This window comes from Ostrinia furnacalis, unplaced genomic scaffold (genome assembly GCF_004193835.3).
Source record: "Ostrinia furnacalis isolate ACB-3 unplaced genomic scaffold, ASM419383v2 OfSCF1754, whole genome shotgun sequence".
Taxonomy (NCBI): domain Eukaryota; kingdom Metazoa; phylum Arthropoda; class Insecta; order Lepidoptera; family Crambidae; genus Ostrinia; species Ostrinia furnacalis.
The window spans coordinates 176,938-196,182 of NW_021131993.1; the positions used below are offsets into that span (position 1 = coordinate 176,938).

At 35.2% G+C, this 19,245-nt stretch overlaps 2 protein-coding genes across 2 annotated transcripts; one reads left to right on the forward strand and one right to left on the reverse strand.

Annotated features, from left to right (window-relative positions):
* Positions 1-5,449: 5,449 nt before the first annotated feature.
* On the reverse strand, positions 5,450-7,118 carry LOC114353626 (uncharacterized). Its single transcript, XM_028305685.1, has 4 exons — positions 7,094-7,118; positions 6,483-6,565; positions 5,918-6,053; positions 5,450-5,524 (listed from the first exon to the last, which is right to left on the reverse strand). The coding sequence occupies exons 1-4, from the start codon at positions 7,116-7,118 to the stop codon at positions 5,457-5,459; spliced, it is 312 nt and encodes a 103-aa protein (XP_028161486.1). The 3' UTR covers positions 5,450-5,456.
* A 340-nt stretch (positions 7,119-7,458) lies between these two features.
* LOC114353628 (uncharacterized) lies at positions 7,459-18,600 on the forward strand. Its single transcript, XM_028305687.1, has 4 exons — positions 7,459-7,465; positions 7,880-7,947; positions 10,196-10,334; positions 18,522-18,600. The coding sequence occupies exons 1-4, from the start codon at positions 7,459-7,461 to the stop codon at positions 18,575-18,577; spliced, it is 270 nt and encodes an 89-aa protein (XP_028161488.1). The 3' UTR covers positions 18,578-18,600.
* Positions 18,601-19,245: the final 645 nt, after the last annotated feature.

Sequence of the window (19,245 nt, forward strand, 5' to 3'; positions counted from 1 at the left end):
GCGACGGTTTTTGATTTATTGGTCGGCAGTCACTGGTGATTGTCATACATCAGATTTTCAGACAAGAGAACGTCATGTTATACGCTAGATCCTAGGCATTTGTTGTAATGTGCTATTTTGCTACAAAATTGTTTAGTCTGTTGTGATGGCTGTACTATAAATCCAGTTATATGAGGGTAAATTGATAACATTATCCTCTAATTCTATCTCTATCCCATTTCAGATCGAAGTTGCGGCTATTAACGCGGCTAAAGCCTCAGAGAAGTTATCTAAACCCAATAGCGTCCTGTAACAAATTAATCGCAACGGATAGTCGGTCAAGGATGTGCTGTTTTCTGAAAGTGGCATTGCTAGTGTAGAAACACACCCCCAACCACTAAATGAAATTTTTCTCAGTTGATTTTGTCCTACACGCATATTATTTGGAAAAGCTTTAGGTTCGAAACTCTTTAGTTAAAATGTTATTTATCTTGTAATTGGTGGAATCAGATTTCTTAAAAAAACATTAAAAAGTTCAAGCACCAGGGTCCTGTGGCTTATTTTTGACAGAGTAATTAAAGAGCAAACTTCAACTTAAAGGTATGATGATGATGAGGTACATAAGGAGGCGTTTGGAGTAAAAAAAGTATGACTATTCAGGCGCGAAAATGTTAAATACAGAGTTAAGAGTGTAGAGATGACAATGTTCCAATAGCCCAAGGGTGTCGGCATACGTAATGCGGATTTGAAAGTCAAGGAAAGCTTGCTATGTCCCCTTTAATGGCATAACTATTGTCATAAACCCAATCTTAACACAAACATTTTAGCCAACTTTCTTCCAAGTTGCGTTAAGTCAAGCCTTAGTTAAGATTATATTTCTCAAGGTCCAATCCAGAGGCCTATATCCTCATAATAAGCCATCGCACAATTTAGGGGCGCCCGCTATAAGTCTCGCGGCGCGCGGTCGTTTGTTCGCGGCGTCCTCACTATGGGAGGTCCACTACGTCTGCGCTTGCACTGATCAATTAATCTTGAGAAATGTTAGTTTTTTCTCTGGTTACGACGTTATGATGGCTGACTTATTGTCCAGATTGTCGGGAGTTTCTGTGTCAATGTATTGATTAAGGGTCGTAGCATGCAGAAGTCACATGAAAAGCAAATCATACAGATGTAGATGAGGGTCCATATTTTATAGGCTTTATACCTACCTAACTAACCACGAATCAGGCCAAGACCACCAAGAAGATGGGTGGGTGAAATAAAGGCCATTGCTGGAGGTGGATGGACAACAGTTGCAGGAGATAGAAGAGAGTGGAAACAGTTGGAGGAGGTCAAAAAAGGCACAGAGACAAGTGTCAATTAGCATAATATTATACTCAATCAATTTTAAACTCTGTATGTCTGAATAAAGGCTAATATTATTTATTATTATAACCACGAATCATATATAGTGTCCGACCGAATATGGATTTTCAGCCGAAAACGGAAACGAAAACGAAGCTTCGGCTGCAGTCTCATTTTCGGCCGAAAACGAAAACGAAAACGAAAATGACCTTCAACTCTTAAATTTCAATCTGAAATTATGTAAAAACTTTGAAAACCGTTAATGTTTTGACCAAAAACATGACGTTTGACAGTTGATTTTGATAAGGATTGATTAAAGAAAACCGGCATTAAAACACAAAAAATTTAATCATGAATTCTTAGTAAATATTATATCCGGTGTATATTGAAATATTGGGAAGTGAAGAAGAAATAAAGGGTGTCCAGTGGGAATTTTTCAACTTCAAAAATGAATACAAATAAATTTTTTTTTTTTAATTATTTATTACAAATGCAAACTGGAGTTTAACAATGCGAATTTATTTTTTTATAGGCAATGTCTTAGATGATGCCCGTTTTACTATAGGCACTCTCACAGCCGGACCCTTACATTCACAACTATGCGAGGGCAAATCGCGCTAATAATTTTCCTACAACTTCACGGCGGATATTTTCTTACAGAACCTGAATTATTTAAGGATTGTATGCTGTAAACTATTGACTTGAGATATCCCCACAAGAAAAAGTCGCATGCATGGTGTGAGATCTGGTGACCGAGGCGGCTAGGGTATGTCCCTGTACTTGCTGATCATTTATTTGAAAAAAATAGTCCTTAGTGTCTCCATCGAGGTAATCTCCGTGTGTGGTGAAACCTGAAATAGAGTTACGTAGTTGACCGGGATGCAGTTGCAGTTGTGGTATCAGACATTCATCGATCATTCGACAATACATTTCAAATACTTATTGCTCAACTGCGAACGCTCTGTAGGCTCCCGACCAGTGACTCATGGCGTATTTCAAATCCGCATTAGACTCTATTTTGAAACAATTAAACTTAATGAAAACTCTTTGGTTTTATTTGTATTCAATTTTGAACTTGGAAAATTCTCGCTGGACACCCTTTACAACGTAACCTCACTTCACAACTTCAAAAGAGTGTGACAATACCCGCGTCCGTTCAAGTCTGATTGGAACCATGAGTGCACCAGATTCACTCCCGAAGATATCGGAATGATAAACGTCACCATCTTATTCACGCATTTCTGATATTCGGTTTGGCCGAAGCTTCGGCTGGTTTTTGGCCGAAAACGAAAATATGGCCGAATGTCCATTTTTTGGCCGAAAATGGCCGAAAACGAAAACGAAAACGAATATTCGGTCGGTCACTAATCATATAAGGGACGCCTATGACATAGCCTGACCGCTTAAATGAGAAAGAAAGCTCAGAGGAAATGTAATCTGGCTACATTTAACTCACTTCGTTGACGTAATTTTGGCTTACAAGTCACTGCGACTCTGTTCTTCTCAATTGCCTCTGGTAAATTAGAGAGGACTATGATCCTGCATGATGATGATGATGCATACGAGCTACAGTCGTCATGATGTTCCCGTGGTAGATTCTGCCTAAGTCCTCCAAAAAATCTACCAATTTTTCATATCACCTTTAAGTTTATTAAATCCTCTTCAACGCTTTATGTGAACTGTTAAGATTTAGCTTAGCTGCAGCACTGAAAGATAAATGTGTTGCAAAAATAAATAAAAATAATGTTTTATCATTTCTTTTCTCGTAGATTAGTTAACTGAATGGTCTACGATTTGTCAAGTTTAATCAAATGCCCTTAGCAAATAATGATGTCAGAAACAAAACGATAGTGTTTAACGATAGCGCGAGTAAATGACGCCCGGCGAGCGTAAAGACGATAGGCGTATCGCGAAGAATAACACGGCCATTGTTATGGGCCGGTCGAGCGCCGGTGACGTGTCGCATCTAAAGTGGTTTTACAGGGAAATTCATGTAATCCCTCTGAGGGGGTACCATCGGTTCTCATTTCTTTCATACTTGATGGCCGCTGTCTTCACTTTTGGACGTCGCTTCTTGTATCATATACATAGGCAGCCTAGACCATTGGTTCCCAAAGTAGGGGGCGCGCCCCTTCAGGGGAGGCGCAAAAACCTTTAAAAGGGGGCGCGGGCCATCTGTGTACTTAAGTATACAAAACCTGCGACCGCTGAGAGAATGCATTCCAGACTGCTCGAAACGACCTATAAATAATCTTGACTGTACCCCTCCTCCAGGGCGCGAAATTTATTGGATGGTCGAAAGGGGGCGCGTCTCAAATAAGTTTGGGAACCAATGGCCTAGACAATTGACATACTTTTATGAGATTTCACTTAATTTTTGGACTGATTGATTCATTAGAATCACATCTAAATCCTGTTTCTACATCATCATCATCTTCATGAGGTCATTTAGCCTCCAATGCAGGATGAAGACCCTCTCCAATTTACCAAATGCAAATAGAGAATTTGACTTACGCTCTCCACCTTGAGGCCTTTTCTATAACTAGTTATTTCTCTGTATAATAATATACTTGACGTTTGTGAAACTAAAATACCTGACGTCAATATTTACTTGTATCATTTTTCCGCATTTAACTGACACATGGAAGTATGATCTACTGAATTAAACGAATTAAATAAAATTAATAAATAATTTGTGGGGAGCCTTGGTAAAGAATAATGCATGTGCCAGTGGATATGCGCAAAGCTGCATTTCCCAACGTATAAAAAGATAAAAACACATGTCCCCACCATAAAATCTTTTATAGAGATATACTTACGTGGTGTATTTTTATACTTTGAAATCGAGAACCAACAGTACCGCCGCAGCCCGCTTATGCGTCTTCATAAAGATAGCTGCGCGCGCGCCGGCCCATTACAACGCAGTACAATACCCAATTAATAACTCGCGTATCGCCGCACTAGCTCACCGACCGGCAGTGTTTTATCCATAGAGGTTAATTGAGAATTGATGGGGTATTCAATGTGAAGGACCGACATGTAGTTCAATTTTGCGTACGTTAATGTAACAGTTTTTTCTTATCTGTGAACGCGCTGCAGAATATAAATATAGAGCGAGGATAAGCTTGGCAGATGTGGGGAGTTTCAGAACCTTTTTCATACATCATACTGGTTTTCGCTTGCAGCTGCTGCGTACATAAAATTTATGTCTAACATAAGTATTTTTTATCGCTAAGCACAGTTTTATTAGACAGTTTGTATAATACAAACACGGTCATCAAATCTAAAATAACTAACACACACTTTTATTTTTTAGCAAATGAATTTATAGACGATTTTTCTTACGTCTAACCAAGAATGGTTGAGATGGGTTTCACCTAGTCATTTTTTAAATTATGGTTTTGTGAAGTAGCAAAAATAAGTTCAGCTGAGAGCAAAGCAGCTAAAACCAAATCCAAATGTGTACATCAAATACCTACCTACATTATTTTTCTTTCTTTTTTCAATCCTTTTTGGTTTGGTTGTCATAAACCTAATAATAATATTTTTAACCTGTCAGTTTCAAAGAGAATACCGTGTATCCTTTTTGATCTAATATATTACGTTCCTAGTAACCTAACACCTAGCGGCGTATTGACAAAGTACACGGTTGTATTTGCGCAAACGCATAGGGAGCGTGTCAGCATCGGACGTCAAACATGGCCAGTTTGCTCACAGGGCCTGCGACATCGAACTACTTATTCACTTATAGGAATAAGTTATAATATCCTCAATAATATGTTGACAGATGCAAGTGCCAGTCTGTTCAGGTGGAGATTCTTGGATGGCTCAAACTTGGAGTGCAAGTACGGTTTTGTTCCCCAGTCGATGAAGCACATGATGTGCCCCGCGTGCCCAAACAACTGCACGCAGGAAGATCAATGAATGCTACTGACAATGCCACTCTTGTAGCGGAGTTTTGGGATGACACTGTATAGGTTTGTTGTCAACACGACAAGAAGGAGATGCAAGTGCCCTGTAAAACATTTCTACGTTCTTAAGAAAAACCTATGCAATTTGCATTTATGCTTCTCCGACATGTATTTCTTTTTAATTATACTTTGAATTAAAGGGGATATTTTTTTAATATAATTTTATTTGAAAACTCTTTCAGCTGCCGCCGCTTCATATTTGCACACGTCCATTTTCACATGACGATATTCTGGAATAGATGAGATGAATTATTTTATTTTTGGGTAATTTCGGTAGACAGGGCACATTCTAAAAATGCATTCTGAAAGAACAAGCATCGTGATAAAGCGACTACCAAATCAAGAAAATCATTCAAGAGGTAGACCCTGAAGAAAATCATGAGATAAACTGTCAAGACTTGCAGTTCATAATTTCAGCCATAGGACGTCCACTGCTAAACAAAGACCTCCCCCAATCATTTCCATAAAGACCGGTTGGTAGCGGCCTGCATCCATCGCCTTCCTGCTACCTTTATGAGGTCATCGGTCCACCTTGCAGAAATCAATTTTCAATAACCATCCCTGGTGGAAGTTGTACAAGGTAACCCAGTAGGACAGCTAACTTTGACATAAACACAACTCACGTTTCTTGTCATCGCAATTGTATTCATAGAGGTCGCAGTTGTCGTTGAACATCCTGGTGATACCGAGCGAGTCCTGCCCGCAGATCGGGACGAAATCGTGCTGGCACTGCTCCGCCATTTTGCAGAAGTTTATAACCTGGAACAGATAGAAATAATCAATCATTAATGAAAGATTTCCAGTCCATTTTAATCGATTCAGCTTCAGAAAGTTTCAGATTGATGGGAGATTTTTAGTTCATCATTATAATCAAATCTGCTTTCTATTGTTTTCTCTTAAACTTTTAACTCTACGAGTATGAAGAATAAAATAATATGTATTTTACAAAATTGAGATTTAGTGAAACGTTCTAGCTACAAGACCGCCAGAATTACTTAGTACTGACTAACTGACTCTTATTCTGAGTTGCACCACCTAACTTTAACGATGACTATAACGATAACCAGTGCTTTTTGTATGGAGTTTGTAAGGTTTTTGACGTTTGTTAATGTTAAAATAAGATGGTGCAACCCAGTTTTTCTGTAACTGTACAATGTGGTATTTAAAAAGAATATAAAACTATTTTACCGGTTCTAAAGGAAAGAAGTAGTCCTCAGCTTCTATTTCAACATGAGCCCACACTTCTGCGGCGAACCCCAGAAATATTATACCTGAAACAAAACATTAACGTTCAACATTAAGAGAGAAATACATTTAATGGAGTGAAAGTGTAGATAAGAAAATTAATGCCTGCCTTGACTCTACCAACGACTGTTGAGGCCAAAGTATACGTAATAGCAATACATGATATTCTATTCTCTAAACAGTTATAAAGGGTGTCCCAAAATTAACGAAACTTTTAAATTTGCTACTATTTATGCCATAAAGTGTTGACAACCCTAAAAATAAAACAAATCGCACGGTATAATATAATCGATTTCTTTTTATGGGGTATGTATTTAAAAATGAATTAAAAGAAATTCAGCCACATTTATGCAGAATGGTCATGAGAAATTTCGACGAACGAGTGCATTGCTGCGTGCGTGTCATTTGTCCGATGTGTTATTCCATAAATAACCCTATTCTATGTACTTTATGATTCAATAAAAATAATACAATCAAAAGGCTAAATACTATGTTTTCTAGTTAATACAAAAGTTTCGTTAAGTTTGGAACACCTTTTAAAACTACAATCTTACTTGTAAATACTCTCCTAAATATCATATTAACTTGGACAAGCAACCGAACCAAGCCACTAATGTAATCTAACTATTGTCCCAGTGTTTGCATAGTTCTAACTCCCTGGAAGCAAAACTATGGCGGTGGAACAGGAAATTATTGTAAAACAAGCGAGTTATGCTGAAAACTGACATCTATTCATAAGCAGGGACTGTCAACATTTCTGCACATTTTGTCCTTATTTGCCTTCCCAAGTGGGACAATTTAAAACATAAATTAGAGCCGTGAGCATTATATGTATTAAGCTCATTAAAAGCATGCTTATTGACTGTGGTGGAAATTTTCAAACTTCTTTCGTCCACTTGTAATTGACAGGTGGCAATTAATGACAGGTAACGATTACAGTATAAGTACAGTACACATCAGACTATGCTACTTAGGATCCAGCTTTCGCTAGATGCCTATAATGATTGATTTTTATCTAAATCACAATAATGGCGATGCAAAAGATGAGCACTCATCAGGGGTCGCCAAATATTTGGTTTGTATTAGTTGTACACGCGACGCGAATACAATGGTTTAAATGCTTTAGAAAATATGTACGAATAAACTATATTATGTTCTCCAAAAGTTTACAACCTCTGCAAACCAAAGTATTTGTTGGTCACACATCCTCCGGAATCTAGAGCACTAGCCACCATAATGTGCACTCGAGTTTGGAACTACAGTAGGTATAGTTAATTCTAGAGCAAATAGATGGTAGTGTTGGGTTTTTGATAGTTAAGCGTTTGATTTTCTTCTTACAGTCAAATTATGGATATTGCTGCTCCCAACAATTCTTTGCCACATACCAAATTATATCACCACCCCTCCGGTAAGTGCTGTCATTGCATTTATAATGCCAAAATATATCACAAATTAATTATTTTTTTACTAGATAATAGAGGGTCCATATTCGGTTGCATAAAAAATATTGTCATAATTTAAGAGTGCATAAAGTTTTTTGGCATACTCATCATTTCGCATAACGTTCATACAGAATAAATCATAATGCATATTTTTTTTGCCATAACCACTTTTATTATAATAATATTTTAGTATATATTTTTTCTGTATTCTTGTTTTTTTAATAACGATTTCTAGGCATAACATTTATTGGCATCTTAACCAATGCCATAAATATTACCATTCATAATATACATAATTAACTTTTTTAAAAAATAAAACCGACTTCAAATGCGTGAACACAAAAAAAAACTAAAAATTAAAAATATTGCGTATAAAAAAGTTCATCCCCAATTTTCCACCCTTGGGGGTGAAATATTTTCTTCAAATTCGCATGAAACCACCCTTTTGATAATACCTATTCAACAAAAAAATAATCGTTCAAATTGATTTATAATCGGCGGAGATATTGCGTATAAAAAAGTTCATCCCCAATTTTCCACCCTTAGGGGTTGTTTTTTCTATTATTAAATTTAAATGGGACCACCCTTGAGATATTACCTATACGCCGAAAAAAGATTTGTTCAAATCGGTTCATAATTGGCGGAGTTATCGCGTAACAAACATAGAAAAAAAAAACATACGGGTCGAATTGAGAACCTCCTCCTTTTTTGAAGTCGGTTGAAAATACCATAATTTTAACAAATATGAAATATAAAAATGTTATACATATAAAATATAAGTTAACAAATATAAATAGACAAGCAAGCATGCAAACAAGCATGCAAGCAAGCAGCAAGCATGCAATCAAACAGCAAGCATGCTAGCAAGCTGCAAGGAAGCATGCAAGCAAGCAGCAAGGAAGCACGCATGCAAGCAAGCAAGCAAGCAAGCATGCAAGCAAGCATTAGGATTGCCTTATCTCCGGCGCTGCGGGAAGTGCGGTCCTTCCGCTACAGCGAGCGAGGACTGCACTCCCTCCGCGCCTCCGGCTTTTAAATTACACTCTAGTATAGGGCAGACTAGTACCACGTGGAAGAGACCACGGCCAGTCGGGATCAACATAATTTCAGACCAGGCAAGCTTAATGTTGTAAAAGAAATGTGGACTGTATAATATGTGCGTTATAATAGATAAGAGGGATTCGAAATCAAACAGAATGTATTTTCACGAGCTTAAGTTTTGTAAGAGACAGGACAAAAATTAAGAACAAAAATGACAATGATACAGAGAATTTAGTTTTTGCAAATCTATAGGCCGAAAGAGTATAAAGGTGGAAGGAGGATCGTTCGCAACATCACAAATACATAATAATTTACTCTTCAATGTTGGTTGCTCTTATAGACAATATTTATGACTTTAAATGTTATAAATAATTAAATTATGTTTATAGTATTTTATTAAAAACAAACTTTATGTATATAAAAATTATGTTCTTTACATTTATGATTATTTAAATTATGGTATTGAAAATTAGAGAAAGTTATTATTATGCCTAAGAAACCATTATGCATTTAGAATACTATGCATATCAAAGTTTATTCGAAAAAACTTTATGCAAATACTGTTATGCCAAACTAAATTATGATGAAAAATGTTATGCGTCTGAGAGGGCACCCGATAATAGACTGCCATAAGACTCAAAATCAGTTCCTCTATGGTTGAGGATTCCGGGTGAAGCTCGCTTCCACCTTCGGCTTGATCATCACTTACCATCAGGTGAGATACAAGCCATGAGCTTCCTCGTTGTGGATAAGAAAATAAATTAAAAAAAAACAGTTCGAAACGTAAAAATTGCAGTTTATTTAAATGCACTACAATACAGGTCTTTTGACTGCAATCACACCTGATGCATTCTAGGATGGTACATACCTGCTGCCCTGCACCGCCTTGAAGAGGCCCGGAGTAGTGTTCAGGAAAGTCAGTAGCAGGCAGCGAATTCCTATCTAATTTTTCGCATTATAAAAGAGCGAAAAGCTTAAATAGTGAAAGTTGAAATAGTTTCCAAATCTATATGTTATTATTCCCCAGTGGCTGGCTTCAAGATGAGAATGACAGTGTCTCCTCTGACAACTTTGATGAAGATGTAAAACAAGAGAGACTGAAGCAACTGGAGACACTGAGACGTTTATGGATACCTGACATTGTAAAAGTGTTCTTTGTATTTATTTTCCCAGAACAAAATAGACCAGTTCTGCAATCTAGCGGATACTTGTGTTCACGACACCATCCCGGTTTGTGGGAGGATGGGAGACGAGAAGAGATCCTTCCTGGATCTATGTGACATGCTGGAGTTTGCGTGTGACACTAATCAAGGTAAAAATGAATTGTCATTATTTTTTATCACTTGGCTTCGTAGTCACTTCATCAACTCGTTGGTAGTCGTGTTATAATTACAATGAACTCTACATTTAAGAATGTTAGGAGTAGGTATGACTTAACTACACCGGACTACTATAGGTACAATTAATTTAACGACTTCATATCCTGAAAACTGACACAGCCAAATTATTTTAGTTAATTATTTAAGTTGTTTTGGACCTTAAGAGCGTTGTAGCAAAAAGTTGACGTTCGAATTTTAGGTTTTTATTGCTTGACGTCGCGTAGTGAGTGCGCAAACTGCATTTATCTGTACAATTTCAACGCTGCGTCGACTAAACGATCTTAATCCGTAGTTGTATCGTACCTAAGACAGAGTACATCATACATAATAATAAAGAAATAATATAATTATAATTTACCTATTTGATTTTTTCTCAGATTAGACTTTTAGAAAAATCAAGTTACGTAATTAATGTATTTTTTACACTAGTAAATCCCGCGACAAGTTTTTAATCTTTAAATTGAGTAAAGTAATAAGTTGATGGGTTTGAAAGAATTTATGTTTTATTTTATTCTTTTTACAGCATCAAAAGCTTGTTTATGAAAAATATTTACTATTTAAATTTTACTTTTGACTTTTTAGTTTTTATGATGCGGGATGGAAAAATTAAAATTTATTCTGATTTTGTGACGTTTCCGCACATAAATATGGATAGGTTAAATAAATAGAATGAAATGTATGAAAACGAGCGTGCCATTTTTTAAACGTTATCTATAATATACACACACACACAACCTGTTATTTCCTATATTGCGGCCATGTTGTTTTCTTAAATCGTGTATTTATATTGCGTGTAAGTGTGTGCGTAATGTATGTGTAAGCGGCAATTTGTAATAATTTAGGAATTCTATACAATCCCTAGTCAATGTTCAATAAATACTTTACCTAGGCTAGGCAGTGTATGTAATTCCTAGGCATTGTATAGAATACCAGCTGGCCCACCGGTAATGTGTAAAGTAAACAGATTTTGATCATTATTATTTATGTACGGTTAGGGTGTAGCAACGGGGGTGCAGGACTTAGCCGAATAACCGAAAAATTTTGACGGATTTAGTATGGAGTTTGGACTTTTTAGAGTAGTAAAGGGGGTACTGGTCATTTTAAAAAACTAACTGATGCAAGATTTTACAACTCCAGATGTCAAAGAAAATAAAAGCTTGTAGATAGCTTTACAAAGGAATGAAAGATTTATGAAGAAAATAAAAAGTACTGTCTACGATACATTTGTTAGGCCGTGTTGCACCGTCTTACTTTAACATTGACATCAAAATCTGTCTAACATAAAACACCGGTTATTGTCAGTTAGGGTCAAAGTTAGGAGGTGCATCTCAGCCTTAGTGTATTTTAATTAAATTTAATACAAATAAGGATGACAAAAATAATCGATAAATGATCTCACTCGAATATTTCTTATCTGGGGGCACGGCAGTGCCCCCACCAAGTCGAGTAAAAAAGCGGCACGGCCGTACCATCCTTTTCTCGAAGCAATTCAGGCCATATTCGACCGCTTGTAACTTCGTTGTGGATAGTAGGTATACAAGATGTCGAACAAATGGTTACTTACTGAAAAAGTGCTTCATGAGACCTAGCAAACGGCATCAATAATATGTTTAAGAACGAACTGAATCTATTCAAAAAACCTATATTTCCAGCTTTCATACATTCAATACAGTTACAAACAAACACGAAATCAATGGTTTCTAAGAATTCTGAGTGCCTTAATGCCGTCCCCTTTATCTGTTTATTTAGTATTTATTAATTAGTATCTCTTGATGATATTGTAGCAAGTTAAACCTAAAATCATGTTTTCCGTAAATAATTTAAATAAGAATGCAATTTACGAGTTTGTTGTTTGATTATTATATATTACTCAATTAAAAATTTAAATTTAAAAAATTAACACTTCTAATATGGTAGGTATGGCTGGCGGCATACATTTAGTATGAAATTCGGAAACATTGAATTTTCGCATAGATCCAGTTTATTCTTTGACCTATTTATTGTTATTGTTTTAAAGAGCTCATGAAGCACTTACAGGAACAGTAAACAGTTTCTCGATATCTTGTATAATTAAAAATCAAGTGAAATCACTTATCGTTTCCACCCTGTACCTATACTTTTAAAAATAAACTCATTTTATACGTTCATTTGTATAAGTATCTACAATACAAATACCTAACCAACTTAGTTGACGTTTTATAAAACTATTTGTCTAAGTGTCATCGAGCGACCGCTGGTGGATTTGCCATTTACCTGACCTACCCCTTTATTACTAAACGTTTAATATCAGATGAATAGTTACGCACCAATTTCTTTCATTCAGTCGTCAGTAATTGAACTTTCGGAAAAACATGACGAAGCGTTGTGTGACCATACAGACGCTATTCAACTTTTATTAGTAAGGAAGAGTATATTTTATGTTGGTAGAAACACAATAGCATAGACTAATGTTTTGACACCCTGTTAAAATTTTTATTAGTCATTTATTTTTTCCTGACCAAACAGATACCATAATAATATCTTTTATCTATTCTACCCATATTCTGTAAGTAAAATAATAAAAAGTTTGAAAAGAAAGAAATTACAAGTCCGATTTACCTAAACAAATAAATTAAAAATACTTGCGGATCAAAAGTACTCAATCATACTACAATTTACGAAAAAATCACGCGTGACGCATATACGTCAGTGGGCAGTCAACTGACATAGACCCGGCGTCTACGAGTGCCAAAGCACGACTGATTTATGCCATTTGATGCACCCGATTTTATAGTATTTTCAAATTAATTTTTCATTTGAAGATTGAAGATAGATATTTTTTCTTTTTCACACAATAATAGTACTATGTTTCTTCTTAAGTATAAAGTAGTTTATGTTGCCAAATGACTTTTAGATTATGAGATGTGACCTGTTTTCTTGCAGTAATTTTCTCGAATTTTGACTATCTTAGACATGATAAAAATGCATTTTAATGAATTAAACATCAAAATTTTCTCAATACACTTTCTTCTTCAGGGTATGCTTATTCTAATGAATACATTCTATCTTCTTACTTAGAAATAAATTTGTTGTAATATTAGTTCAAAGTTGTGCCTTCGCGAGTTACCTGGAAATCGGGCTTTCGAAATTCGCTGTTTTCGTAGGCAAAAATCCAATTTGAACGAGATTTTGTCAATAGACATTCCGTAAAAACGTATGATAATTACGATGATATAAGTCAAAAGAAGCTATAACAATAAATTATATGACTAAAATCATTTCTAAATCTGCCAAATTCTCGATTTCTGCATGAAAAATGTGACAACGCTCTTAAAAACAATTGCGCAAAATCAACAAAGTCGGCAAAGCGGCTTGTAAAATCTGCATTTTTGGTGAACAACGGGACGATTTAAATGGTGATTCAAGAATATCCAAAGAAGGTGTGAAATGGAAGCAAGTGGTCGCAAATGGGGGTGAATGCACCCAGAACCACTTTAGGGCGGAAACTTGAAGAGACGCCGAATAACATTACTTAGTTTATGATAGAGCTTGGACTTGGATGATTCTCAACGATGTTTTTGGGAAAACACGTTTTTCAGGACTGAAAATTTAAGAGTACCTACCTACAAGCAAGTAAGCAATCGACTGTACGTCAGAATATAAATTCTTGTCGCAGAATCACACTTCAGCTACTACTATTACACAGTATTCAGCTGAATGTGCCGTCGTTTTTACGTTTATTACCTGTAAATGCCTACTCAAACTATACATAGATAATAAGGCAATGTACTTACTCGTACATACACTATTGCCTAAGTACCTACATGAATAAAAATCCCTACACTATTTGGCTCTAAGAGACTGTAAACCGAAAATATATAAAATATAATGTAAAATTTACATAAAACGTTAACCTTTGTTGTTTCGAACAAGCTAATATTCTAGTGGGCGTAACTAATCTGTGCTCCCATTACAACGCTTCAGACACCGCAGTTAATCCATAGACAAAGGTCTCTAAGACTGGCCATAAACAATCTTTAACCTCTGCCATCGACAACAAATAGAATGTAGTCCAAATCAAAGGTTTGTTGTTGCAGACAAAGCGGCTTTCAGTTTCGAAATAGAGTATAGAGTAACAAGCACTTGTTAATACTAGTTCTATATTAAAACACGAGGTTGGCCGCTAGCCAGTTAGTTATAAGATTGATGTGACCACTAACACTAGGGAATTTACTCAGCAGCCATAAATGGGTCCATGTATTTTTATATTACTGTTTACATTACATTCACAATATGTAGGCATAGTAGGATATTAAAGTTCAGTAACACCTGATGACGATGATGATGATGAGTTAGAAAAGAAAAAAGGCGTGGCAAAACTAAGGTCACCAATTAACCATAATTTGGGTTGATTTCACATATTTTATACACGAATATTATAATAATACTAAGTATATAAATAAGCTGTTAAACTCAAATTATGTAACAATTTTAGCAATAAAGTTTATTTATTTATTTATTTATTATTATTATTTATTTATATCGTACTGTATGTACGTCGAAGAAATACTACTCAATAGTCTCACGCTAAAACTACACTGTACCTCTAGTACGAAAAACTTTCGAGTTCGTTTCGTTTGCGTATTCAAAGTGTCATCGAAAAATTTTGTATGAAAAATTAAACAGCGCCCCCTATATTATAGCCGCCCTATTTAATTTTTCATACAAAATTTTTCGATGACACTTTGAATACGCAACGAAACGAACTCGAAAGTTTTTCCTACTAGAGGTACTGGTCATCACAAAAATCGGCCCACCTACGTTTTACAGGAAAACTCGTTTCTACTGACACAATCATGGTGCCCCAACAATATTGGTGTTATTTGAAAGCCCAATAAATATCCTTAAAGAAAAACACATTTAATTTCCTAATAAACGATTAACATATACAATAAATGTGACTTGAAAAACTTGAAAAAAGACCTCACTTTGGGCTCACCTCTGGGATCAATTAGACCAATTTTTATGGTTATAAAACCAAATAATGACCTCACGTGTCCTCTTTAACAGATGGATAGCGATTAATCCCAACTTAACAGTTTTATAGCCATAAAAGTTGGCTCAAGCGTAACTACCTATTTTTTGAAGAAGTGACTCTGGATTCTTCTACAGACACATTTTTGGGGTAAAAACCTTTCCTTTAATGAAATGAAGTTTAGAACTATGCTTTTAAATGGTAATATAGTATAGTAATATTGGTGGGAAGTGGGGATGCATACGTTTGAAAGTGCTTGTCGCGGGTGGGTCGATTTTTATGATGACCAGTGTAACATGTATAGTAAAAAACACAAATGGCAATTTTTTAACTACAATTTTATTTAATCGGTACCGTAAAATATAAATATAAAGTATTCAAAAACAATATTAACATAATGATTTTTGTAATATCTTTTTTGAAAATTGTAATTTGTCATGCATGTGTTTAAATAAATAAACAAATTACATTACATAGTGTAACGCAAATGTTTCTTTAGTCAATAGTTTTGGTAGTTGCATTGTACGCCGGGGATTAGAGTACCAGGGGCAACAGACTGGTTCCAAAATGAAAGAAAATGAGTAGATTACGTACTCACGAGTGTATTTACACTGTTTTTAACATTTTTCCACTATCTAGTCGTTATTAGTGTGAAATGTGAGAATTCCAAGCCGCCGCGGTACGATTTATGTACATTTTCACCTACATTTAGTGAGACAATGTAACGCATGTGGGTGATGTTCTGTAGGGAAGGTTTTGTTTATGTAATTGCTTGTTAAAGATTCAAATAAATTATCTTTATGTGCGTAACTTTATTAACAACGAAGGTAACCGCCTACTGTTTTATTTGACTTTTACTGTTGTATCAAAATTACTGTGCAGTTTTGGTAAACTCACGAGTGCTTATATGGTTGTATTGTTCATCTTATATTATAAATTACTCCTGCCTAAAGTGTATTTACAGTACAGTTATTTTTACTTTAAAATAAAAACTTTTCATTTTGTATCACACACAATTTATACATTTCGTTTTCCGAAACATTTATGAATGAAAAAGTGGGTGTTTTTATTTTTATTTTAAGACTCTACCATAAATAAATGGGGTAGTAGTCAAATCTAGTATTTCCTACGTGTCTTTTGAGCCTTTAGAAGTCGGTGATTGTGCAACTTTGGCCTTCCTCCAATTTGGCTCGGGTCTTTGCCAATCGCTTGATTTGACAATAATTCTCCGGGGATTGCCGGGAATTCGTATTTTTCTTGTCAAGAATAAAATGTTTGACTAAAGAAATGGAAACGATTCCAAAAAACTTTAGTTTTTTGGCTTTATAAAAATGTCTGACATTCACAAAATTTTTGTCCACAATTTCGATGTTCCCGTTATTATTTCGTTACGTCATCGTGATAAATATGAGGATTTAAGCAAAATGAAATCTGTTTTATTCACCAGTGTTTCTATACAAACAAATGGCAATTGCTGAGAAGAAACGCCGGAACAAACTATTAGTAGGTAGGTACTAAAAGTAAACTCGCTTACTTATTGCAACTTAACCGACCTTTACAAGTGTAAATCGTCCTAAATAGTCACTAAACAGGCCATTGTCCATTCTAGAACCTTCAAACCAATTGAGGCGGCATCAAAACAAGCACGTAGCCTATCAACGGCGCATTGATCCACAACACGTTCTCATAGAAAGCCCCACACATGGCAGTTCTCAGGCTATTCTAATTTGGCCCATCCCTTCTAATGAACCACGTCTTACTAATTTGATGAGAAAACAATCGACTGATTACGAATTGAAAGTAAGAAGAGTCAAAATGTGCGTACCNTAATATTAGTTCAAAGTTGTGCCTTCGCGAGTTACCTGGAAATCGGGCTTTCGAAATTCGCTGTTTTCGTAGGCAAAAATCCAATTTGAACGAGATTTTGTCAATAGACATTCCGTAAAAACGTATGATAATTACGATGATATAAGTCAAAAGAAGCTATAACAATAAATTATATGACTAAAATCATTTCGAAATCTGCCAAATTCTCGATTTCTGCATGAAAAATGTGACAACGCTCTTAATGACTTATGATTTTAAATAGCGTATGATTTTAGGTTCTAACTAGCGAATCTAATTTTATCAACAGACTAATGTAGTTCAGCTTCGGAAAGTCATTCCAAAGTAATTTTGACACTCGAAAATGAATATTTTCTCAAATAATCCTTCATTTGCTAAAATCTATAAATATTTGGAGTATATTATCTCACGTTATCTACAATAATATCACAAAGTGTCGTTATTACATCAGTTGATAAGCGATACGATTCGACAGGCTTATCGCTGATTGGCGTACGGAGATTGTTTCCCCTTTTAGGCAATGATTTCGTCATTAAAATGATGGGTCAATAAACTGTCCTTATGATAAATGGATTTGCGTAACGCCTCTTTTATTTACAAACTATTTTTTTAAAGCTGACCTTTAATGACATGTCTATTTCATTAATTGGTCTATAATTTGAAAAGCGGTCAAAGTTCACAGTTTCAGTTTTCGTGAGTTTCAGATTTCTAACCTACATAAACAATTAGGTAATCACAGTTCGATCCGTCTTTTGGTATGTTCTGTACCAAAAATAGGTTCAGCTACCTATGGAAATATCGAAAGCTCTTACGTGTACGTCTATATTACGGCAAATAGACTAAGCAATTGCCTACTCCTATTCAATAAAGTTACATCTTGAGACTGAAGATATTGTATATTATTTTCCATACTGTATATTATGTCACCGTAAAATTGTAAATTTCGTTAACGTAGTTAGATTACAATGTAACCTAACCCGCGGCTAGTTTTCAATCTCACGCGTTATATTATAAACTGACGGACTTCACAATTTCACGTTGACATTATACATGCTATTAATTTGTCATCATACATGCAATTAATTCGTCATCATATACATATAGTCTCAAATCCAATCAATATTAGTGTCCAGATTAGTAATAAAAGAAGTAATGGAATGACAGCAATTTTGAACTACATAATAAAATCGTACGTTGACTAATCATAGCGTGTATATGGCTAACAACTTGACATGTCGCGTGATAATGTTTTTATTTTCAGTGTACACGCACATCGACGACACGGACGACTGCCCAGTACATAAAAGTAAACATTGAATTGAAACTACATCAGAAGATACCTACTAATTTGTGTACTTTAAAGGCACATGCTTATTTGGAAGGAATAAAAAAATATTTTTGTTCTTGTGTGTTTTAATTTTTATTTTAACCTACGATAGCCATTTTTAGAAAATTAATAACACATTATGTGTGTTAGTAGCTGAATTAATGACTATTTTGGCAAAAATACTATAAGAAGACAAATAGTCCTATACCCCTCCCCTTATTTATTTCTTTGAAGTATTTTGGTACGAATTGTACGTATACGTATGGGGAAAGTTAAGCACATAAAATATAATACCGTTCATTTAATAATACATGCTTACTTAGGCATGTTAAATCCCCACATAGTTTTTGCTAAGATCCAAAAAAAATTAAATTACATGTAAACTTAAATTGGTATACCGAATAAATAAAACTACCTTTAATCACCTTATGCTATAAAAAATCTGTATCCACATATTGTACAGTGTTAAAGAATTTTAAACATCATGTCGAAAGCATTTTACTCGCACACATCTCGTTCAAACTATGCAATACTAAAAGAGATTAATCATAAAAACAACGTACCTTCAGGACTGCATACTGCTTTTTGCGTAAAAAGAATCTTTACTTAAATATGTGTTTAAGTATCATTAAGGTAATGTGCTCTGGCCTGACCCGAG